At 47.7% G+C, this 25676-nt stretch overlaps 1 protein-coding gene across 2 annotated transcripts in view; it reads right to left on the reverse strand.

The window, feature by feature from the left end:
• Nucleotides 1-1510: 1510 nt before the first annotated feature.
• Nucleotides 1511-25676, reverse strand: part of xpr1a (xenotropic and polytropic retrovirus receptor 1a) — a 50201-nt gene continuing 26035 nt past the window's right edge. For both annotated transcript variants that reach the window (XM_076153463.1, XM_076153462.1), the window contains 13 exons: nucleotides 14909-15010; nucleotides 13111-13331; nucleotides 12785-12934; nucleotides 12593-12676; nucleotides 11855-11936; nucleotides 11587-11774; nucleotides 11309-11488; nucleotides 9656-9824; nucleotides 8971-9165; nucleotides 4590-4756; nucleotides 4352-4491; nucleotides 3966-4190; nucleotides 1511-3845 (listed from right to left, as the gene is read on the reverse strand). In XM_076153463.1, coding sequence (XP_076009578.1) covers nucleotides 3788-3845; nucleotides 3966-4190; nucleotides 4352-4491; nucleotides 4590-4756; nucleotides 8971-9165; nucleotides 9656-9824; nucleotides 11309-11488; nucleotides 11587-11774; nucleotides 11855-11936; nucleotides 12593-12676; nucleotides 12785-12934; nucleotides 13111-13331; nucleotides 14909-15010 — 1961 coding nt within the window. In that variant the 3' untranslated portion in view covers nucleotides 1511-3787. The remainder of the gene's footprint in view (nucleotides 3846-3965; nucleotides 4191-4351; nucleotides 4492-4589; nucleotides 4757-8970; nucleotides 9166-9655; nucleotides 9825-11308; nucleotides 11489-11586; nucleotides 11775-11854; nucleotides 11937-12592; nucleotides 12677-12784; nucleotides 12935-13110; nucleotides 13332-14908; nucleotides 15011-25676) is intronic.

Here is a 25676-nt window from a genome sequence, read left to right on the forward strand (position 1 = left end):
CTACTGTACTACACAGGCATTATGAACGACTACAACAAATACAAAACATTAACTAGAAGGACACATTAGAGTTTATAGCTCTCAGACCTCAGCAAAATGGATAAATACCTGATTTATTTTTTAATTGGCATTGAAGTGGCACTATTAAAGAAATTAGCAGAATCTCTCAAAACATGACACAAAGTCATTTTTGGATTTGTACTGGCACCAAAAGTTAAAGCACCAATCAGAGTGTGGAGAAGGTGGATGCTCCTCCTCCTCCTCTTCTCCAGTCCCGCCTCCACACTTCCTCCCACAGGACACAGAGACATAACAGAGTTTGAGGTCGTGACTCCCCCTGTGGTAAGTTCCGGTACTTTTTGTGCTCAATCATTTCCCTCAAAACAGATTCCACCAGTAGGGGGCGCTTCAGAGACGGCAATGTAGAGATTTCATGTCAGGAAAAGTAAACTACAGCATAACTTAAGCGTTTTTAAACACAAACTCGCTGTGTGTGTGAGATCATGTAAATGTGTACGTCTGTGTGTTCACTCAGAGCTGCGTCACAAGCCACCAAAAGCAGGATCACAGCCAGGCCAACTGAGTGCAAACAGACTGTGAGAGCCTGATCCATGGATCCAGGCAGGACTCAGAGCAGCTGATGGAACAGAAGCAACACTTACAGGTTATTACTACAACTATAACGTATTCAAAATGTGTAGTTTGTGAAAGAAAAGAGTCCAGAGGCAGAGTGAGAGTTTTAAAAATAATCGTGGTTTATAAAACCCAGATATGACAGGATCACCAAAGTGTATACAGAAATACAAATACCATCAGGAAAACCATCATAGTACAGTGTAATACACTCCACATGGACACGCTACTCTGTAAAAGGGAGGAGGAATCAGGCTGTAAGACTTTATTTTTTTTTCCTTTTTAGTCTCATGTCTCTTTAAATCACATTTAACCACAGAACAAATTGATTCTATTAGCTTTTCTTTCTTTTTTTTTAAATATCTTATCAAAGTAGAATATCCATCTACCAAAGTACACAAACTATCACATCCAGCTAGATTAGAGAAAAAGGTTGAAACCACATAGAGAGATAAAGGGGGAGAGACGGGGGAGGATGCACAGATAATCAAGCACTTTCAACATCATGGGACTTTTTTTTCCAGCAGGCAGTAAAAACGATCAAATCCTGGGTTCACAGCTACGGGAGGATGACATGTAAGGGCTCACGTTTATAACCGTCCTCATCTGAGCAAACACTGTACAAAATAACCCTGTTTGTGTCCTGCGGGCCGCACGTACCAAGTGTGTGTGTGTGTGTGGACAGCCGTGGTCTACACACACGCACAGTACGCCGACCCGACTACCAAAGTGCTCGTCTCCTGTCTGCAGATGCCATATTTCCATGCACATACACAACTGTACATTATACATTTTTCTTAAAACAGTACATAGATTTCAGACATATGTATCCCTCCCCTCCCCTCCCCTCCCCCCCATCCTCCCCTCCCTCCCCTATCTCCTCGCCCCCCCATCTCCTCCACGAACCCCCCGGACGGAGCCAGGAAATAGGAAGGAATCACCTACAGGACATATATACGACCAAAGAACAATCCAGAATCACTTCGTCCCGTTTCTACTATTTCTTTTCCTATCTATTATTTTTATACAAACACATTTCCAACAGATTTACAGATGAGAAAGAGTGCAGGATTGAAACTAAAAGGCCCCTCGTCGCTGAAAAATACTGCTTGTCTCGGAGCCAAAACAGGAAAAAAGGGGGCAAAGTATGAAAGTCGGATCATTGTCACGGTCGATACAATGATTGCTAATATACACAAAATGGAAAATAAATTAAGATCTATGTACAAAGTGAAGTGAGAGCAGCATGCAGGCGAGACGAGGTGGGCGGAGCCTCTATACAAAACAATGTGTGGCAGCTTTGTGCTCTCTGACACAGGACGGTGGTAGAGAGAAGCAATGTGTGTGTGTGTGTGTACGTATACAGTATATGTGTGAGTGTGTGTGTATCAACGTTCACATCACGCTGTGTCTGTCCCCCAGTGTATCTCAATGGAAACTACCCATCAATCAAATGCAAGTACAACACTTTGTTTCTTTACACTTCATCGCTTTCTAATTCACAGCAGGATTTCAGTCTCTGAGCCACAGCAGCAACAGAAAAGAAGGAGAGAGAGAATGAATACCACGTTGTCTCCTAGCTCTTATGACTGCTTGCTTTTATCAGCAGAGCCACAGGGAGGAACAGAGGAGCAGAGGTGGCGGTGTGGGTGTGTGTGAGGCAAACAGGAAGAGAAAGCTCAACGTGGTGCCGCTGCGAGCCGGGAGGCCCCAGAGAGGGAGCAGCAACCGACTGTCAAAGGTACAGAGATAAAGATCATACAGCGTGAGTGACAGACAAATGTGTGAGTGTGCGTCTGTGTGTGTGTGTGAGCGTGTGTGTGTGCTGGTAAGAGAACTGAAAGTGAACTGAGGTAATGATGGGTATCAGATGTACATCACATCCTTCTGGGTAGTTATTGGCAAAAACAAATTCAAAAAACGTTGCCACAGAGAAATGAGGCAACAGTGAAGTGAAGACTTGAGAACATAAAGGAAGAGTGTGACATCATCAGCATACATGTTTACTGCATATGAGCCTCAGGCCTCCACTCTTCGCACCTTTAAACGTCCTGACACTAATCTGTGGCCGTCTCCTCCTTGGACGCCTCCTCTTCTTCTCCTCCTCTCCCTCTTCCTCAGGCGTAGTTGAATGGGACAAAGCTACTTTTAGCACGCGGACACATTCAATATAAAACAAAGCTTTGGTAGTTCATCTACAGAACGGCAACGCACGTACAAATACTGTAGCAAATCGGGCACTTTGAAATGACACAGCGATGATGATGATGATGATGATGATTGGGTCCTCACCTACAGCTGTTTGTTTTTGTTTTTTTTAGCACTAATTTGGGGTCAAACTACCGGCGTAGTAAAAACATGGCACCATGAAAAAACATTCCAAACATTAGAAAATTACGTTAAACAATCAGCGTGCGTTTACTGGAGCTAGACTCACGGGTAGAAAGAACACACGCGTAGAAGAGTACAGAAACGCCTACCATAAGAGCAAGAATGCACATCCAAAAATGATTACAAAGCCACTTTACACACACGGATAGAAACACGTTTGAGTAGAAGTAAGTGTGTGTGTTTAAACGCACTTTTCCTTTGCCGTTGCTTCCCCGGGGCTTTGCGGCCGTACGCTGATATTATTACAACTCAAGAAGGGAAACCAACTGGAAAAGATGGACGTATATAAAAAGTATCAACGAGCTGAAAGCATGGTTGATCAGAGCTGATATGCAGTCCATCGCTTGGCTTGTGTGTCGTCCCTGTTGATCCTGGTGCAGTAGAAAGGTGTGTAAACAGTCGTCTGTAGCCTTATTGAAGAAACGCAGATATCTCACATGAGAGGAGACGTGCGTACTGAAAAGAAGTCCTTTAAAAAAAGAATCCAGTGTGGCCGTGTCTCTGCAGTGTCTGTATGTCTGTCTAACTGTCTGTCTGTGTGGTGTTTCCTCTCTGCTCAACCCCACCAATACTATACTATGCTTGTGCTTCAGCAGGTGTGTACTGCACTTAAGTATGTGTGTGTGTGTGTGTGTGTACTGTGGGTGTTTCTATACTTATAAAGACCAATCAGGTTTGGGAACAAATGAAGGTCCTTATAAGTAAAGTAAAGTATGTGTGTGCGTGTGTGTGTGTGTGTGTGTGTGTGTGTGTGTGTGTGGATTCAGCTGAAGGCCTCATCGTCGGTGTCCTCAATCAGCACCTTTGTATCCTTCTTCAACCTAGAAAGGAGCATAAACAGGAATTAGTCATTGAAAATAGATCTTTATTTATATTTGATTGTTGATTTTCTTAACTTTAAATCATGAGGGTTTGTGTGTTGAGATGCATGCAGGCCTTACTGTGAGGAGGACAGCAGGGGACGCCTCAGAGACAGGCTGTAGGACCTCTTCCAGGTCTTCTTGCCCGAGCGGTTCCGCACGCCGTCGTCCTGGTCCATCATCTGCTCCAGCAGCGTCTGGTCGTCGGCGTTGAGCGGCGCCACAGAGATGTCACGCACCGCTCGGAACTCACCACAGTTGTTCAGGTGCTCGTTCTCCAGACGGAAGAAGTTCCAAACGAAGCGCCTGCAGAGAGGACGAGGAGGAGCGGATGAATGAATGATGAAGGTGGATGAATCTTTGTTATGTCTCACTCTGGGCTCTTAAGGGATTGGGTGATTTTTTGAATTTCTCTTAAAATTGCATTTCTGTTGATTTGTCGATACATTCTTCTGCCTCAGACCAACCTGAATACTTCCAGCGGGGCCAGGATGGTGGCCAGGATGTCGCCCACAGAGTGGATCTTAGTGGTGGTGATCAGAGAGAGCTGGATGGTCCAGGCGAAGCGCAGGATCACATCTTCTATGATGGCACAGTAGTAGTAGGCCTGGAGAACGAGGATGACACAAAGGTATTAGAGGACTGGTGTATGCAGGTATGTGTGTTGTGTGTGTGTGTGTATGTGTGTGTGTGTGTGTGATCTACCTTGTGTGGGTACACAATCTCTTCTCTGAGGAACATGTTCTCTCCAGCTCCACGGTCAAACAAACCCCAGTCCATGCGCAGATCCCAGATCAGTGTGTACAGGGAGCTGATAGTGGAGAACACGATCAGCAGGTAGAAGAACATGTCAGCATCCGTATGTCCTTGCTCTGGAACACACACACACACACACACATATACACACACACACAGGTGAGATAAAAGAGCTGAGATAAAAAGAAAACCTTGTATTTTATAATGAGTGCCATCCTCATATGCGAGCAGAGCTGCGGTCACTCAAAGTCACCACCAGAGGGCGCCATGGTGACACGAGCGACCTGCTTCTCTGCTCTACACCTCAGACTTCCTCCTAAACAAGTACAAGACTTCAACTGGAACCTGTTGGGTCGCAGACAAGGATGAAGTCAGAATGAAGAAGAATTCAGAATTCAGAATTAATAAATGCAGAAACCAAATCTGGCAAGGCTCAAGCTTCACTCATCAATCAGTATTATCACATTTCCATGACTGACTGATCTTTTTAGGACATTTTCATCATTTTCCTTGCTTGACGTGTCTTGACACTGTGTGATCTTCTTGTTCCCGAGCACACACTGATTTACCGCCTCCAGCCAAACTCAGTGACTCACACACACACACACACACACACACACACACACACACACACACACACACACACACACACACACACACACACACACACACACACACACAGACAGACTGCAGCAACCAGACACACACCAGGCTGGCTTCCCATCCGTCATGGTCGCTGCCTGTTCCTCCTGCCAGCCAATGAGACGCCAGGGAGCAGAGCAGGGACAGAGCATTACTCCTCTGGTCCCTCTGTCCTGCTCTGTTAACAGCTCTGTCCATTGTGCCACACACACTCCGTCCTGGACAAAGACACTGATGTGACGTCTCAGGCCCGGGACATTGACGCATTTAACCCTTGCTGGTGTTTTCACCCACAAAGGACTTTGAGCCAGTGGGAGCATTAAAGAGGAAGATGGAGGAGGAGGAGGAAGTCATCGATTGGAAGCTAAACAGGGGCTAACAGTGTTCGTTGCCTTCTGTCACACACACTCACCGGCTCGTCTGTCACGTACACACAAACACACACTATGCTGTTGCCGTCCCGGGGGGTTAAACACAATTAGAGACGGGACACGTCGGCTATTAGCAGCTGATAATAAACCCCTCCCCCACATCACGTCCACAGATATCATCTTAGCGCGTGCTGAGGTTGGCGGTCAGACAGGAAGCACATTTATCAGCCTGCGTCCTCTTCGCTCCAAGTGTGAATGTATAAGAGAGCTCACGACCCCAGGAGGGTGAGTCTGAGTTCAGACAGACAGACTGAGAACGCTCTGTGTGTGTGTGCATGTGTGTGCCTGTGTGTGCATGTGTGTGCATGTGTGTGCATGTGTGTAGTATGTGCTAGAGAGAGAGAGCGAGCGAGTGAGAGATTGAATTTGTGTCTTCGTGTGCAGCAATTCATCTCCTGATAATGAGCGGACCAACTACATGAAATGAAGTTAGAAAGGCTGTCAGCGCTGCACTCCTCTCTATTCTACCAGACATGTGTTCAGTAATTACACCTCTCCTTCTCTCCTCTCCCCTCCCCTCCTCTCCTCTCCTCTCCTCTCCTGTCCTCCTCACCTCTCTTCTCCTCTCCTCTCCCATCCTCTCCTCGCCTTTCCCCTCCTCTTCTCTCCTCTCCTCTCCTCTCCCCTCCTCTCCTGTCCTCCTCACCTCTCCTCTCCCCTCCTCTCCTGTCCTCCTCACCTCTCTTCTCCTCTCCCCTCCTCTCCTCTCCCCTCCTCCTCTCCTCTCTCTCCTCTCTCATCTAAATGTTTCCTTCCCTCCCTACATCTTGACTTTATCCATTTCTTGCATAGACGAGCAGATTTTGCAGTTTTTCCAGGTGATGTCACAGCTGTAAACTGCTTCATGCCTCGTCTCCTGTTTCCCCCGTGGTTCATCCATCCTAGTTTCCATCCATCACAGTCCTGTAGTCTGTGGTGTATAAAGCTTTTCCTGGCCTCATGTATGTAGAGCAGCAGTGAGCCGCTCTACATGAAGCTGAGCCTGTATTGATCCACAGTAAAGTACCTGCTGTATTATTGACAAACACACACACCACAGGTTAAAACTGTCCGGCCTTCACTTCTCAAACGTGTTCAGTATGATCAGCTGGACTCTGTCCCGTGACTTATTGCTGCGTTTACGGGTTTAATCATTGTGTGCGTTCTTTCCCGGAGGCGAGCGAGGGGTCGTTCCAGGAATGAGCGTCTGTGGCGAGGCAGTGAGGTCACACGAGGAATGTGTGATCCGGTTTACAATGAGGGTGACGCATCCACGGAGAGAGGGGGCGGGGCTGGGTGGGAGGGGGCGGGGCTGAGGGACGCTGGGAGTTCTGCCAGGTCCTCACACAGGGACACTCAACATCCACCTCCTGCTGCTACAGCTGGACACAGACGCTCAGACAGGGTTTTGTCTCCGTCTGGAGGATGCAGAAGGTGATGATGAAGAAAAGAGGGACACTTTAGCCCCTCTCCCCTTTTTCTTCTTCTTCATCAATCCCAGTTCTCATCCCTTCAGCCATAGGTTGCAGATGTAAACTGATATTCCAGCTTGATCGCTCCTGGGGGCTATTTGTGTATCATGACCATATATGGACAGAGGTTGTGATGTCATGCTCATAGTGGTGTTGAGAGGGGGGGGTGCAGTCTGATCGGAGGCCTTTTGGATTCTTAAACTGCAGACTCATGAATATTCATGTTGTCCTCCTTAAATAAAAGCCTCACATCACATCCATCAGTGATAATCTGATGTTTACATCTGAGTCCTGCCCCTCTGTTTGGACGGCCACATTATTGTCATGCTGCTCTGTTTGTCTCTGACATGTGGCTGATGGATCTAGGTTCGGTGGTGACCTATAGGAGACGCATTAATTATGCATGTGCACGTTTTGATAGCTGATGGTTTGAGAGCGAGAGGAGGAGGAGGAAGGAGGAGGAAGGATCAGTCTGAGACGTTTGTCACAGACGCACCTGAGTGGAACACTTCTACATTCAATACTTCACCATTTCCTCCTGTGTAACCCTGTCATCCCTGTCTGTCTGTCTGTGTGTGTGTGTGTGTGTGTGTGTGTGTGTGTGTGTGTGCCTGTGTGCCTGTGTGTGTGCCTGCCTTCCTCCTTCACTTAAACAGCGATCAGCCTCAGCCTCTCCATTATGGTGTAGGATGAAAGACAGCATCACACAGAATAAGACATGAGGCGAGGCCATTAAGCTAAGGGTCTACTGGCTTCAGACCAGAGCAGGAAGGAGGATATGCTTTAATGGACGCCTTCCTCACCACGCTGGGTAAGAAAGAAGACACGCCTGCCTGCCTGCCTGTCTGTCTGTCTGTCTGTCTGTAGATCTGTCCGTCTGTCTCTTTTCCTGCCTTCCTGATTCACTTATTATCAACTCAGTCCATCTTAGCGAATCCATCTGACTGTATACTTTATATCAAGGAGGAAAAACAAGCAGGATGAGATGACGTTTCGCAGTTTTTGGCATTTACCGACAAATATATATATATAAATGAAAGAGTGTGTGATTGGCAGAGAGAAAGCTGCTTTGAAAGGAAACCGGAAGATAAACGTGTGTGAAGCTCTGATGGAGGGTTCAGGCTCAGCGGCGGCCCGATGGCGGTTTGATCGCCCCGGCTGCTGCGTCTTTGTAACCGTTCTCCTTTGTGATCCGGTGTCGGCGTCGCTGTAATTGCAGGCTGATTGTGAAGCTGTCAGACGGAGAGCGACTGGAATTAATAAGCAGAACGTCTCCATTCTCCTGTGCTGCTTTACTGTTTCTCTATCATTCTCTAACTCTTCCTCCTCCTCCTCCTCCTCCTCCTCCTCCTCTCTCTCAGGATCTTGTTTCTCTGTAGCTTGTCTTCTGTCTTGACAGAAGACTGCGGTGCAGGCGAAAGATATCAGGGCCGAATGCTGGCGAAACACTCAAGGTCGCCTTAGCCTGTCTGAGCCTTCACACACACACAAAAGCCTCTGGATTGAGTCTGACGCAGCAACACAACATCATTTCATCAGACTGCAGCTTTCTCTCTCTCTCTCTCTCTCTCTCTCTCTCTCTTTCTCTCTCTCTCTCTCTCTCTCTCTCTCTCTGTTTCTCTGCGATCAACAAATGAAACTTACGAACCTTAAACCTAAAACTTGACCGTCCTCTTGTGTCCGCTTGTCTCCCCTTGTGTCCCCTTGTCTCCCCTTGTGTCCCCTTGTCTCCCTTTGTGTCCCCTTGTGTCCTCTTCTCTCCCCCTGTGTCCCCTTGTGTCCCCTTGTGACCCCTTGTGTCCTTACCTCTGTGCGTGGCGTAGAGCGCGGCGAAGGTGACCACGAAGAAGGTGGTGGAGTACTTCCCGGCGTTGACCAGATGAGGGAAGGCCCTCTTGGTGTCACGGTAACGCCTGAGGCACTGGATGAAGCGGAACCAGGCGGGCAGACACTGGATGATGGCTCTGACGCCGTACGAGTAGCTGTGGCACACGTTATCATCTGGAGGAGAAACGACACAAGAACGGGAATGTGACAGACGCTCCTGCAGGAATTCCCATCCTGCTTCTCCCCTCCGGCAGCAGACAGCTCATGGATCCATTAGCTCCGTGTTAATTGAAGGCAGGAGTGTCAGCGCAGGTGGAGAGGAAGAGGAAGGACAGCCATTAAGCGTACTGACATGAGGAGAGTTGAGCTCCGTCACTCTGCCTCCGTCTCTTTAACACCAGGAGGATTTGTGAAACAGAATCTGCTGCCAAAGACCCAACGAGCCCAAACACACACTGTAATGTTCTAACAACATACAGAACAGGAAACCATGACGACGGACTGATGATGTGCCAAAACTGCCGAGTCAGCATCTATCAGCATTAACTGTTGCTGCACCTTTCAAGGCTCTTCTCTTACTGGACTGAGTTATAGGAAGAATAGCCCCCTGCCCAAGTGCATCATGGGATAAATACGCCTCAGTGTTTGAGAGCATGTGTGTCACCTCTGAAGTTGGGCAGCAGACCCTTGCTGTTGCTCCACTGCAGCTCAAAGATGTAGAAGCAGATGAGATACTCCAGGTCCATCAGGACGAAGACCAGAGAGTTCAGCTGATCGGCCAACCAGAAGTCTGCAAACTCCACACGGTGAAACGGAGCCGTGCACACACGGAACTGCAGAGAGAGAGGGGAGAGGAAGAGGAAGAGGGATCAGGATGTGTCTTTGAGAACCTTCATCTTCACTCCTTTAAATCCACTTTGTGTGCTGGTTGTGTGTTTGTGCGGCGCTGCTCTGGCGTCTCTGAGTGTGTTGCTCTGGATACCGGTTTGGCAGCAGCTTGGTTATTGACCAGGATCTGTAAACTGATACTGTTCAACCATCCCACACTGCATTTACCCCCCCTACACACACACACACACACACACACACACACACACACACACACACACACCCTCAAGCCATATCTGACATTCAGGAGCTCCGTCCATATGCACCCTCACACTCAAACACACAAACACACAAACACACACACACACACACACACACTTTGCTACAAATGTCCAGTAACATCGATCTCTTCTTCTTTCTTTTACTTTTATTCCCCATATAGGGACTCATTACATATTTCTCTTAACCTGTCAATCAAATTCTGTATTGATCGCCACCTTCACTCATATCCGCTGTGTGTGTGTGTGTGTGTGTGTGTGTGTGTGTGGACGTCTCAAGGTTATAAGCCTGCTGCTGTAAAGTGCTGAGATTTTCATTTCCACAGCAAACAGAGCAGCTAATCTGAGTTCCACCTGCAATTTCCCCTCCGACTTGTGTGTGTCGATGGATTGAGCAGGCTCCTATAACTCACTGAATCTTCCTCTTCCTCTTCCTCTTCCATGACTTAACTTATGTCTCATATCAGTGTGAGTCCATGTACGCTGCTATGATTCTCTGCCACAATCGAGGCCAATTAGAGTGTGTGATGGGTGGAGGAGGGAGAGTGAGAGATGCAGGGGACCGAGGGGAACTGTGAGGGGAAGGACACGGAGTATGTAGGAGGGAGGGGGGGGGGGGCTGGAGTATGATGAAGAGAGGAGGAGGAGGAGGATGCGCTCAGGGCAGCAGCATACTGATGGATCTATACCCGTAATGATTGCACAGTCACAGCCTCCACCTCCCCAGGGACCGAGCTGCATTCTATTATCCCTCAACCCTTTGCCCCTCCGTCTTACTCGTCTCCCCACACACACACACACACACACACACACACACACACACTTACACACACACACACCCTCTCTGCTGCAGCCCTGTAGCACATTGAAGACAAAGAACAGAGAGTAACAGAGGGTTTTGTAAACATGAGATCTGAGGTAGAGACAGAATGAATTTTACATGCAGGCAAACACACATGACAGAAACACACACACACACACACACATACGTTATGCAGCCACACAAAACAACACAAAGTTTGGAGACAGTAAACAAACACATGAATATTCTAATTATATTCATATCCGAGCAGCTGCTTAGTGGTTGATATCATTTTCTTTTTCATGTTGGATGGAAACTTGTTTAACTTCTTCTTTTATGAGTGTGAGTGTGTGTGATGTTTACAGAGCAACACTGCCCCCAGCTGCTGCCGTTGTACTGAAGCACTGACCAGCAGCTTGAGGAGCCAGAAGCGTGACTTGTAGTAGCACGTCTTGAAGGGGTTGATGAGGAAGAGGAGCATGAAGCCGTAGAGGATGAGAGGGTTGACCTGCATGGGGAGGTAAGTGTACTCAGAGAAGAGGCAGGACAGGATGCTGAGACACCACAACACGCCCAGGAAACCAGCAATCTGCACCGGGGAGAGGAAACAACAACACACAGGGTTAACAACAACACAAGAGAGATGAATAAAAGGATCTGGATGGATGTGTGTGTCTCCTTCTGGACCTCAAACAGGTGTTGGTGCGAGAGGTTGTTCCGAGGGTTAATCTCAAAGATGAGGACGTGGTTGACCCCGGCTTGTCTCCATCCGTACGTGTTGATGCCCAACAGGAAGAGGAACTGGATCAACAGGAAGCCGCCGCGATAGATCCTCACCAGGGGCCAGATGTTCTCGTAGCGGATGAACACGGCGCCTGAGGAGAGGAAACACGGACGGTGAGTAAAGGCGACTGAAGGACGATTGAAGGTCGTATAAAAGTTTATTGGGACGAACCTGTGAGCACGAAGGTGATGGCCAGAATGATGAAGACGCCGCAGTAGAGACCCACGCGGAAGGTCGTCCAGGCCAAAGCGGGCTGAGGGAGGAACACACACACACACACACACACGCCGTCACAACATGTCCACACACACATCCTTTTCCAAATTCCCCGTATACGAGGCGTCGTCTCGCCCACTCCGGCTCCTTTTCCCATTTTCTTACAGACGAACCGTGAGGGGAAATGGACAGATCGATATAATAACAAAGCAGGATTGAAGTCAGACATGACAGTAATTAATGCAGTAATAACAGCGAGCGCAGCACAGAGGGGTAAAGTGCCACTCGCTTCTTTTATTCCTGAAAGATATCCTGTCTGTCTGTCTGTCCAGCAATGGAAAGGCACTTATACAATCAATACTGAAAGCTCCCAGCGGTTACACACACACACACACACACACACACACACACACACACACACACACACACACACACACACACACACTCTCCCTTTTTTTTGTCGAACACTGGATCGTTTTCTCAGCTGAGTTTCATTTTCTGTGAGCTGAACATGATTTTGCAAACAAATCTCATTTTCAGGTTAAAAATACAAAAAAAGCTGTGACTCAGCGACCCAGCAGACAGACAGAGAGAGAGAGAGAGAGACAGAGAGAGAGAGAGAGAGAGAGAGAGAGAGAGAGAGAGAGAGAGAGTGTGTCAGACATGGAGCTTCAGTCAGTGAGAGGTTCTGACCTGAGCTGCCCCGAGTGGAGGAACCCTCAACCTCTTCATGGCCCTCTGGCGGTCTCCTCCCTCCAGCTCTGTGGTCACCAGGGTCTGGACACACACACACATCAGACAACCACAATGTAGTGTGTGAGTCCTCTGTATTTCTGCATGTGCATTTTCTGTGTATGTGTCTGAATTGTGTGTGTGTTTGTGCACCTCTGTTTCAGAGATGAGCTGTGTGATCTTCTTGCAGGTGTAGAACGTTGCCACCTCCACGTGAGCCACACGCCAGTCGGCCCCGCGAGGCGTGTCCAGGATCTTATCATGTTTCTTCAGGATCTTACGGAATCCAGTGAAGTTCAGATTCTGAGGAAACCAAGAAGAGCTTCATTTAAAATCACTCAAACAAAGAGACAGCGCATGTGCTCATACGCGTGTGTGTGTGTGTGTGTGTGTGTGTGTGTGTGTGTGTGTGTGTGTGTGTGTGTGTGTGTGTGTGTGTGTGTGTGTGTGTGTGTGTGTGTGTGTGTGTGCGCGCGCACCTGGTAGTTCTGCAGCAGGATGAGGCTGAGGTAGAACTCGCTGAATGCGAGCTTCAGGTCCTTGATGTTCCTGTGTTTGCAGCGTTCCTCCTGTGACCTCTGGAACACCGTCTTGCGTTTCCTCAGGCCGGGCGGAGCGTTGCTCTCCCGCTGGACGTCCAGGGACGACTGCAGCTCATTCTGCAGAGTGGCGAAGCGTCTCTGGGCTTCAGCGAGCTTCTCTGAAACGACAGATAGGAGGGAAAGGAAAAAGAGGTTATAGGTCACCGGTGTGAGGCTCAGAGGACCTGGACTGCATTTTAATCATGTCCTTCCTCATCTTCCTCTTCCTCCTCCTTCCTACACACCACATACATTAATATTCTTCTTGGGTCAAAGCCTTGAAGCCAACACACTTCTGTGGCCTCTGTTGACCTTCATCTGACCTCTAAAAGCCCACAGACGAGAGGAAGCACAAACCTCTGCTGCCATAAAAAGATACTAAGAAGAAGAAGGAGAAGAAGAAGAAGAAGAAGAAGAGGTCTGGTTCTCCATTATCCTGCAGGATTCTGTTATTAATGGATTCATTCCCTCTCTCATGCAGGTCTAACAGGCTCCTCCTCCTCTATAGGAGCTGCTGACTGAACACGCCCCTCTCCTCCAGATGGACTCTGGTCCTCCAGATGGACGCCGGTCCTCCAGGGATCTCCTCTGTGACATCTTAATGCACAGTAATCCCACCTGAGCATCACTACCATGCTGCCTGGATGGAGACGACACCAGCCGTGAGAAAGACAAGAGCCCGGCTGCCTGAGAGACAGACTCTGGGGGCACAGAGGCTCTGCTGTGTGAGGGAATGATGATGAAGAGGACGCTTCAACTGTTTCACTCAGGTTTCCCAGAGCAAAAGAAGAAGAAGAGACGAATCTGAGAGGTCAAGAACCCTTTCAGACAGTTTCCATCTCTCCTCCTCTTCCTCTTCCTCCACACGCTCACATCCCCACTGACCTCTTCAGACCACCACTGCACACACACACACACACACACACACACACACACACACACACAAAAACATGAAGCTGCCCATTCCCTGTGTGGCTGGGAGGAGCAGGAGGAGGAAGATGAAGATGTTTTCCGATGCGTTTAAGCTCCTGTCAGCGATGATGTGAGTGTGATGAGACTCTATCATGGAGTCTCTCTCTCTATAGGCTGAAGGTAGAAGGTAAACATAAATATCTAAACACTTTAATCTGACAGATTTACACCCTGTTTGTTTCTCTCCTCCTCCTCCTCCTCTGACGTGCTTCATCATCACGAGACGGAACAATCTCAGTCAACCTTGGCCCCCTTGTTGACCCAGAGAGCCTGCAGATCCACACACGGCCTCTAGGTGAAGCACACACACACACACACACACTCCCACGTTTCCTCACGCTCAAGTGCCAACCTCCTGTTTTGAAATACCAGAATACACTGCGGCGGCTCGTGTTACGCAGCAGACACACACACTCCTCTCCCTGAAATACACACACACACACGCTGCCCAGCTCGCACGAGTGCGACGGTCACACCTTTGATTTGCTTTGATCCAAACACAAGATCAAGGTTGTTGTTGTTGTTGTTGTTGTTGTTGTTGTTGTTGTAACGGCTCCAATAAGCTCTTCATGCTCTAAAGCCTTCAGGTTGAACAGGAAACACAGTCACATGATGATACACACACAATAAACTCACCTATCGTGTGTGTGCGGTAAGAATCAGACGTTTAAATATGAAGTTAAAGCAGTATCACAGTCATTTGTTATGGTTTCCTTCTCCCTACCTGAATAGAATGTGTTGATTTTCAGGAGCTCCTTCTCGCAGGTCTGGAAGAACTTCTCCTCAAACTTGGCGTAGTACCTCTTCACCGTGTCTTCATCAGTGACTGGAGGAAGAGGAGCAGAGAGGGGAACACACAGGATTACACCCACGTCCAGGTTTACACACTAAAATGCAACATATCAGCGAATTTTGAGAGTTTGAGTTCCATTCCCAGTTACATGAACTTTGTGTTTGTGAGTAACTTCACTAATGTGTGAAACTTTCCAACTCTCCGTCTCTCCTCTGAACTCGTATTACCAGAACCTGAGGTTTGGCAGCGCGGGACAGCAGACGTCCATTCAGCTCTACAATTAGATCAAGCAGCTTCCTTCTTCCCTGCTCCTCTTAGTCTTTTTCAGGAGGAGACAATTCAATCAGCATCGATGCTTCTGTCTCTCAGAATCCTCCGCCTCATTCACATCCAGCTACCTGACACCTGACTGAGCTCCATGAGGGGACACTGACTGATGACACACCAAGGGTATATACACACACACACACACACACACACACTGTACGCTCCTATACACACACAACAAACACACAGCCACAATGGAATTCCTGAAAATGGCTCCTAAAATGCAACATATTGGTTCTTTAAAGTGTATTTCCATCTCTCTGCGTGTCAAATAACCTTCAACTCGCTCAGAATCAAGTGGTTTTTCAACGGGAAAGCTTTTGCTCGATCAGACGGCGATGAAATAAGCTCCTGTGAGTGTGTGTGCGTCAGTGTGTGTGTGTGTCAGATCTAATGGTGATCCAGCAGCAGGAACATTAGCTGTTACAGTAAAGAGAGTCAAGGCCGGGCGGCAACCGTTAGATGGAGAGGCATTCAATTCTGTACATTGTAATAAGAAGGGATGCCTCGGGCTGCAGGCTGTCAATATCCACAGCCCACACACACACACACACACACACACAAACCTGCATGTGCAGCAGGGGCAATGAAAAGGTGAGAAATGTTCCCCAGTCCGACAGCTTTACAAGGAAAATAAATTAGAAACGGCCTCCACACCCATAAAAATAATCAATCCTGAGTTAATTAAAGCACACACACACACACACACACACACACACACACACACACACACACACGCACGGCAGGTGAGAAAGCTGCACAGCCTTTTGCAGAAGAGTTAAGAGGAGAAGGACAAACACTATGAAGCATAGAAAGACAAGCATGAGAGTGAACACACACACGTCACTGTAGGTCAACCAGACAGAGCCCAGACTGACCACACACACACACACACACGAGAGACATCAAGACGACATCATTACAGTCATGACAAGAGTTCAGAGACAAGTGGGACAACAAACTCTCTACTGACTCTGTTGCTTTAGAACTACTAAGATGTCGTTAGTAAACATGAAGTGATTTAGGATTTAAGAGGCAATTAGGCTGAGAAGAGAGAGAGAACATGGGACTGGAGCTATGAAGCATGAAGGCTGAGACACAGAGGAGGGGACAGGGAAGAGAAGAGAAGAGAGCACCGGGTTAAAGAGGAAAAGATAATAAAGAGGGACAGAGAGATGAGTGTGGAGGAGAGAGGGAGGCAGAGGAGGAGGGGGAGGAGGAGGCAGAGGAGGAGGAAAAGATGAAGTCAGGGAAAAGGAAGCAGTGAGCCTTTAATCTCTCTCACGGCTCTGAGAAGCTCGGCCACCTCAGCGTCTCCCAGCTGACTGACCGGCTGCTGCCAGAGGATGGAGGGAGGGAGGGAGGGAGGGAGGGATGGATGGATGAGTGGATGGAGGGACGCATGCTTGAGTCGCTGAGCGATTGGCCGGCCGGCAGAGCGGCTGAATGAGGGCCAGAGCAGCCTGGTGCAGAGAGTGACTAATAGTGCCACACACACACTCACACACACACACACACACACACACACACACACACACACACACACACACACAGAGGACTTACAGGCAAAATCTCACAGTGCTGATGACCCAACACACCAAAGCACAGCTCCTTTATATTTGTATTATCACAACATTTATTTTACATTATTTTTATTTTATTTTATTTTTGATTTCTCAGCGATGCTTCTGGATAAATTTCTTAAATGAAATCCATGAAGAAATGTGTGTAGAAATAAAATCATCTATCTCCTCCCACTCTGCTACACACATACACACACACACACACTCTCTCTCTTCTCTCATCCATCATTAGAGCAGTTACATCTCCTAATTACAGCGCTTCAATCTCTTCACCCCGTCTCCTCAGATTAATTGGATTACAGCCTGAAAGCAGCGACGCTTCATTATGACAAACAATATGAAGTCTGTGACCATATCTGGGATTTAATCTGTGGTGGTGTGAGTCTGACAGCCACACAGCACGGCCTCTCATTAGGACGATGTGGGTGGACACACACACATACACACACATTACACACACACACGATGTGACAGGAGAAAGTTTGATTACCAGGAAAAATCTTTACCAAAGTATTTTCTACATATGAGCTCGGCTTTGTGTGTGAAAATACAAAAAGATACTCAAATTCTGCAGTAATCACTCACACGCGCTTACACACGCTTACACACGCTTACACACGCTTACTCACATGCTTACACACACACGGGTCATAACCCTGTGACCTCCAGCAAATGTCCCCTGCAGACCTGAGTATCCTGACTTGTTTCATAGTGAGTGTGTGTGTGTGTGTGTGTGTGTGTGTGTGTGTGTGTGTGTGTGTGTGTGTGTGTGTGTGTGTGTGTGTGTGTGTGTGTGTGTGGCCAAGCCAGAGAGATGATGATGGAGCACCACAGGGAGGAATAATAGTTCTGTCCCTGTAGGGCTGTGTGCTGATATATGCCTGTGCTTAATCCATTTGTTACTGTGTGTGTGTATGCGTGTGTGTGTGTTGAAAAAGTGCTTTTTGTACAGTACTTCACGTCCGTAAGTAAGAGCCAAGAACATAACTCCTGTCTGTCTCTGCCGTCTCCCAGACAGACAGCAGAGTAAAGTTTGTGCGTGCGTCGCTTCACTCAGTCAGCACGACGTCTTTACACGCCGTCTGACCGGCTCACACACACACACACACACACACACACACACACACACAGACACACACAATTTACAGCTGCTGAAAGCCTCTGACTGCTTCTATTTATCTAGGAACTAAATTATCCAGGATCTAAAGCTAAAAGAAAAATCAATGAGTGGTTTGATTGAATGACGGCAAGTTTAATGACGCTAACTCTCCCAGAGTCGCTCCAGAGTTGCTCCAGCAGCAAGGTGGGCGTCGCTCCTCTGCTGATATAATTACTCCTCTGATGAATCCACTGCAGGATTAATAACCTGTTTAATAATTAATAAGCAACCTCCTCTGATAGATGATCTTCATACATCACAGCAGGATCGTCTATCTTCATATTTGGCAGGCAAAGTTTCCCAGCAACACCAAACATGTCAGGATGCATTGTGGGGAAATGAAGGGAGTTTTATGCAATAAAGCTTTAAAAAGGAGTGGAAACTAAGAAGGAATTTAACAGAATTTATTCAAAACGTCTCTATTAATGAAGAGGAGACATCCAAAGTCTGATGAAGAACATCTCTGGATTGTATCTAAAGAGTTTGAGCAAAAACATCCTTGACCTGCGGAATTCCCGGGAAAGGCTGGAGGAAGACGAGGCCCTCTCTGCTACTGTAGATCACATCAATAAATGATGAGCTTCCCCAGAACCCTTCTCTAACCCACCCACCCCTAAACACACACACACACACACATGCAGGCCCCACCCCCAGCTTCTAATATTCCTATACAGGCATTCTGTGACGCCACCCCATAAAACTGCACATAAATCCTTCGCAACAAACACACAAACACATAGAGCTGAGTGTCAATCAGCACCACACACACACACACACCCACACACACAGCAATAGCAGGAGGTACAAATTGGAACAGATCCTGCTCGTTAAGATTACAATTTCAGGAATTTTCTCCATCATTTGTCATTATGATCCACTGACATCCTCTTTGTCCTGGAGTCTGGAGCGATGGGAGAGGACAGAGCATCCGTCTCCTCCCATTCCTCTAAAATGAAGAACACACACACGGACACAGACACACTCACTCTCTCTTTTTGTGGCCCATTTTATCTATTGAACGACTCCTGGGCGGTGGATCTGAAGTGTGTTCTGGTGGCATTACTGTCAGGGGAGCTGAGGGGAGCCATTACATTATGATTGTCAGTGTATTAGCGGCGCTTATCTCCTCCCTGCCAGAGCCGCGCAGGTGTAAATCAAGACGGAACAGACACACAATCTGGGTCATAAAGGAGAGAACAGGACGAGTTAACGCCGCGCTAATATTATTCTACAGAGACAAAGAGACCCAGAGCACATAAACAACTTTTACATCCTCTATCTCCAGCCTTTCACAAAAGAAGACAATGCATCCCCAGACAGACAGACCCCCCCCCCCCCCCCCCCCCCCCCCACTGCCCCCCTTGCCCCCCTCTCCCTCCCTCCTCCCTTCCTTCCTCTCCATCTCGCTTTTTTTCTTACACTTATTCCCATTCGGCCCTCCAGCCACAATTAATTCAGCCAATCATCTGGCTCATGGAGGCCTAGGGAGCATTAACAATGCACACTCACTGGGTTACACTGGCAGCCCGGGGAGGACCGGAGGCTCAGGTTAGAGAGGAGGGACCGGCTCACAACACACTCCTGCTGCTCACACAACCTTAAGACTGGGAGATGAAAACAAACTGCAACGGCAGAGAGTGATGAAGATGATATGAGAGGAGAATCACACATGAGGAAAAGTGTTGATGTGGTGTGTGTGTGTGTGTGTGTGAGGGAGAGCGAGCGAGCGAGAGAGAGAGTGGTGGGCATATTACCAGCAGCCAAGTGAATATGTACATCATGCTTGTGTGTGTGTGTGGTGGGGGGGCTAAAGCAAAATGGGCCAGATGGAGTGTGAGATGATCCCGAGGACTAGAGGGGGAAAATACACACACACACACACACACACAAAATACACTGTGTAGAGAGAGAGAGAGAGAGAGAGAGAGAGAGAGAGAGAGAGAGAGAGAGAGAGAGGATCTGATGGTTCCATTGGGTGAATCAGCTCATGAATCACACTTTGGATGAAGATGAAGACTCAGTATCTTGGATCTATACTGTATGTGTGTGTGTGTGTGTGCTCATAGCTGTGCGACTGGAATGAAAAACTAATTAAAACAGGCAAAAACATGCACAAGGTTCTGAACTGGGACATTATAGTTAAGAGACTTCAGACATGAGGTCATGTATGAGGTCATCCTGAGAAAGACCATGTGGACGTTTCAGCTCATTTTTCTATAATTGCACATAAATGTTTGACATACTTGGACTCAGCTTTAAGAAAAGACAAACTTAACTTCCAGTCCATATCTACTATGCCAGTTAATGTTTGTTGTGCATCTTCGTCTTCATCAACTACCTGAACGAATCCTTAAACAAGATGTGGAGACGAAAAGATGAACCGAAGTAATGAGGGAAGTTTCTAAAGTGGGTTACTGCTCGCCGTTACACACGCTTAGACTGATTCAGTAAAGTTTTCCCTGGAAGAACAAATAAAAAAAATCAAGCAGACTACAGAGCAGGCACACACACACACACACACACACAGACACACATACACACACACACAGAGTTCGGCAGCAGGCTAAACGAGCCCAGCTGATAACACAGAGGAGGTTAAACGATATAAAGGAACAGAAGAGAATGAGGAAGCGGCATGATCGACCGCCGGGCCTGATTGGAAAGTTAATTACGCCGCTTTATACTTCAGAGGGCAATCAAACAGAAGAGTCAGTCTGTGTGTGTTACTGTCTGAGTAACTCTACCCCCCCACCCCTTCTCTCTCTCTCCCTCTCTCTCTCTCTCTCTCTCTCAGCATGGTCGTGAGGATCCGGGGCGGGAGTCTCTGGGAAAATGCAAACTGATATCGTTGTGCAATAAAAGAAAAGTCCGAGCGGATCGTTTCTGTGGGTGAAACAGTCGCACAAACTTTCCAAACCACTTTATCCGCTTCCCACTTCTTCAGCCCCGGCTCGTCTCGTCTTCAGGCCCGCACGTGTTGCGTTCCCCCCACTTCCACGCTCGCGTCCAGCGTGATATTTATCGCCTGTATCACGTTTCCCCCCCGCAGCTGGGATGAGTCGGCCTTTTATTCCTGTGGCAGCCGTCCAATAAAGGATGTGGATAAATATTAATGTCTCGGCATGCGAGCTCACGCGCTGCACTGATGCCTAATAAAAGCCTGATTGAAAGCAAATCTAATCTGAAGCGATCAGGTCTGATTTCACAGAGGTTTCTCTCCCAGAACTGGAGCCTGGGAGGAGAACAGGAGACGACTCCTGTCTGTGAAAATCACTCCAGAATCCAGTTAGGCCTCGGAACGACAAATCCAGACTAATGCAACACATCTTTTCATTCTAAACTCTTTTCTCTGCACCTGAACCAGCGTTTCCTCCTCTGCTGGAAAAGAGGAAACGTCCGGCTCTGAAGCAGGAGCCGTTTATGTCTTGTTTTTAATATTTAGATTAAATAAAAAGGACATAACTGGGCCCAAAATGTCTTCATGCTGCTTTATAAACATGCTGAATATTGCTCCCAAAGACAGATAAACTACAATGTGGTGGAATCGCCCTTTAAACTCTAGTGGGGAGGAAACGGAAGATGAGGAAGATGAGGAGTGCTAGAGAGAGACAGAGAGAGAGAGTTTGGTGAGTCAACATGTGCTCAGAGCAGGATAGAGGGTCTCATGTATTCCAAAGATTGATTCCGTTTGATTATTTAAAGCAGAATCACCGTTAAATACTGCATTTATTATCTTTCTGTCTTCCATGTTGGAGGACAGAGAGCAGATAGAGACGTCTTCTCTCGTCTGTTAGGAGCGGCGTGGAGCAGCTTAACCTCATTAGTCGTGGCTGGTCTACATGGTCACGCCTCATTAGTTTAACAATAAGCTTCACGTTGGAGCTCTCAGCGTTACACAAACATGATTGATATTAATCACCGTCTTGTGTGTGTGTGTGTGTGTGTCTGTGTGTGTGTGTGTGTGTGTGTGTGTGTGTGTGTGTGTGTGTGTGTGTGTGGAGCAGGGAGCAGAGAGGAGGAGGAAGAGACCGGTGCTGCTCGGCTGTGCTGCTGGTGACTCACTTCACTCAGAGACTCAGAATCTCGGCTTTGCTTCCACATCACTTGTTCTCACTCGTACTCCATGTTCTGTCTCTGTCCTCTCACACTCCCCGTCTCTCTCTCTCTCCCTCACTCAGCCTGCTCTGCTCCTCCAGACGCTCCAGCAGGAGAAACCAGGGCAGCGTGCCAGACGGTGAACTACACTCAGGTGCGGTTGTACATTTATATTCTGCTCTAAAAAAATACGGTTAGCTTCATTTCCCACCCTTCCCTCCCTAATGGAGGACATTACAGACGTTTAAACGGCAGCAGAGGGAGGCCGGGCTGAAGCCTTTACACCGCCTTACATCATCTGCTTCAGCGGGGATGTAATGTGCCCCGGCCCGAGCGCGCCGCCGTTACACTGCAGGCGTGCAGCGTGTCATAAGACAGAGTGTCATGAGACAGCGGCGTCCCAACGGTCAGTCTGTATAATAGATTCAGCTCAAACTGGAGAACAGGATACAGATGCAATCAGTGTAGAGACGACTGACTGACTGACTGACTGACTGACTGACTGACTGACTGACTGACCTGCTGATGCTGATGCTTCTTATCAGTGCTGCACTTTTACAATCACTTGACACGCTGCTGATGGATGCGACGAGGAAATGAACCGTCTCGCAAATCAAGCACCCATAATGCACTGGGAGGCCGAGGCAAACATAATGAAACAGAACCAATGCAGATGTGCAAGAGAGATAAAAGACCAAGAAACAAAACGAAACAAGACAATTCCTCCTGTTTAAAAGGAAGATAGTCAAGATAGTAAATAACATTTAATCTTCTAATTAATTTTAGGGAATTCGATGTTGATTGTGTTCAGATTTTACAGATTAAGGTCGGGGAGGAAATCTCTTCTTCCACATTTGAGTTCTGGAGCCACAGCAGCACCGTGGAGTTGACGACTATAATAACATACAGCCGCCTGATTGGGCGAAAATTGCTGCTCCATTTTGGGCGCCACAGTGTGTGTGTGTGTGTGTGTCTTACATGCACGTGAGCTTGAATGTGTGTGTGTGCCGTCCCATTTTTTTGAGAGCTGGCCGGCTGGGAGTGACATTGTCATTATCGACATCTCTCTCTCTCTCTCTCTGTCCCTCTCTCTCTCTCTCTCTCTCTCTCTCTCTCTGTTCCCCTGGTTCCTGTAGCCATTAGCAACCAGCGACAGGAGTCAGCCTCGCCTCTCCTGCAGCCAATTGCTTTCACATCAGCGTGTCTGTGTGCATGCATGCGAATGAGCAGGTGTTCCTTCATATTTATGTGGACGTGCCCTCATGCTGCCCTCATGAGTTTGTCTCTGTTGATTATTTCATAAAACGCGACGACGCCGATTCTCATTTGTTCCCTAATTTATTCCAGTGTTGCGACAAATGATCCAGGAGATTGTTTCATCTGCAGAGAGAGAGAGAGAGCGACACAGACTAAATGCACACACACACACACACACACACACATTTCATAGCAGGCATGTTGAACAGAAATCTGCACACAGAAGGAAGCAGTCAGCGTGAAAGAATCAATGTGTGCTGATGAGGCCGACACACAGTCTTTGTATGGGACGGAGATGAACGGCCTGCTTACAGATCAATACTCTGAGCTCTGATTAGGCCGAGGCTGCACATCTCACTGAGCCGAGGAAAAGAGCAGTACACACGCACACACACACAGACACACACACACACGCAGCTGACTGTGAAATATACACAGAAGAAGCGCTGATCCATGATAGACCACAAAATATATCATTGAAGTTTTCTAGACCGCAAATGAAGTCTAGAAGAAGAGTCAGGCGAGCATTTTGACTCGTAGATCCAAACATATTCACTTTGCTTGGCTCAAAGGCATCTGGCAAACGGCTGAGGAAAGACTCAGTTCTCCCACACAGACACTCTCCACACTGTCCTGACCTGTAGGCCGACGCCAAGACCCTTTAGATACTCAACAGTAAAGACAACACTGCAGGCACTTGTTGGCACGGTAACATGAAAACCCTTTTAGATCAAAGGCCCCCGCTGGGACTGTGGGTATAAAAAAAATGAAAAAAATAAACTCCTGCACTCCTCTTCCAACCTGCAATATCTGTGAGTGTGTGTGTGTGTGTGTGTGTGTGTGTGTTATTGAAACATCACATTCTATTGTTTAGTCTGGCTGGAACGTTTCCTTTGGTTTGTGATTTTAAGTCCAAAGACGAAACCGTTTAGCTCCATTTTTTAGGATTGATTCACAAATAAGAATTGAAGCATCAGACCGTATAGAGATGGAAACAATTGAATCTATAGTAAGCAGGGATTGTGTGTGTGTGTGTGAAGTGATGTATCGGCTCAAATCAAACACACACACACAGACATACAGGCCTTATCAGTGATGCTAATTACTCTCCTCTTTGTCTCTGTTACCATGGGAGCTGGTCATGTGATACACCACAGGGGTGTGTCCATATGGATCTAAGAATACCTGTGGGGAGTGTGTGTGTGTGTGTGTGTGTGTGTGTGTGTGTGTGTGTGTGTGTGTGTGTGTGAGAGAGAGAGAGGGAGAGAGGGTGGGGGGAGGACAGAGAGAGAGAGAGAGAGAGAGAGATAGATAGATCCTATATTACAGTAACATTAGTGGTGCGTGGTTAAACAGGCTGTAATGAAGGAGATGGACCAGAGTCCCGTGGGATCTGCAGCTCTTTGTGTCGAGGACAGCCCCCACCCCGCCCCCCTTCACCCCCACTGCCCCTCTTACACATACTATACGTCCCCACCCCATCCCACACACACACACACACACACACACACACACACACACATTTCCTTGATTTGCAGTTGTTACATAAACTACAAACTATGAATCATTGGCAACAGTCCAACATATCAGCAAACTCAAAACCCTGAGAGTATAGAATCTCATCTACGACTCTAAATAGCACATAGATCGATTTGAATGGTTTTGTAACATAAACACGTACTGAGTTTCATCGTAATACATCTGTTTGTCTGTCTTTAACCTTTTCTTTTGCTTTAATAGTGGAGCACAAACGGCCTCTAACGCTGGAGAACAAATGTAAATATCTTCAGAAACAAACGTGTCTTCATGCCAAACCATCCATCTTTACACAAGCACACCTGTACCCCCCTAAGCTCCGCCCCCCACCTCCCCACCCCGCCCAGCAGATGATGGATGTGACAGGGACGGCACCGGGCGAGGGCCTGGGCCCCCCCGGCTTAGATGATGTGTTATTCATTACTGTAGAAGCCTCCAAACGTCCTTAAGGGACCCTAAAACGCTGGCAGCATGAGGGGGGCTCAGCACAAACCTGATGGATGAGGCAGCAGCGACCCTGGCTGCATCTACAGGTATCAGGCCGAGGCTCCTGTTGGTCTCTCTCTCTCTATACCAACGTAACGTCAACATTCTGTTTCTGGGAATCTGAGTGTTAATATTTCACAGAAGCAGAAGCTAAAGTGGGCGAACGAGGTCGCCGGTCGGGGCTGCGTTTGCTCTCAATCATGCATGAAGAGAGCGCCATTGTGCAAGATACAGTGCATATCTAATCCTGCTGGTG

The sequence above is a fragment of the Genypterus blacodes genome, unplaced genomic scaffold (genome assembly GCF_046128005.1).
Source record: "Genypterus blacodes isolate CSIRO-AG114 ecotype Tasmania unplaced genomic scaffold, CSIRO-AGI_Gbla_v1 ptg000058l_1, whole genome shotgun sequence".
NCBI lineage: Eukaryota > Metazoa > Chordata > Actinopteri > Ophidiiformes > Ophidiidae > Genypterus > Genypterus blacodes.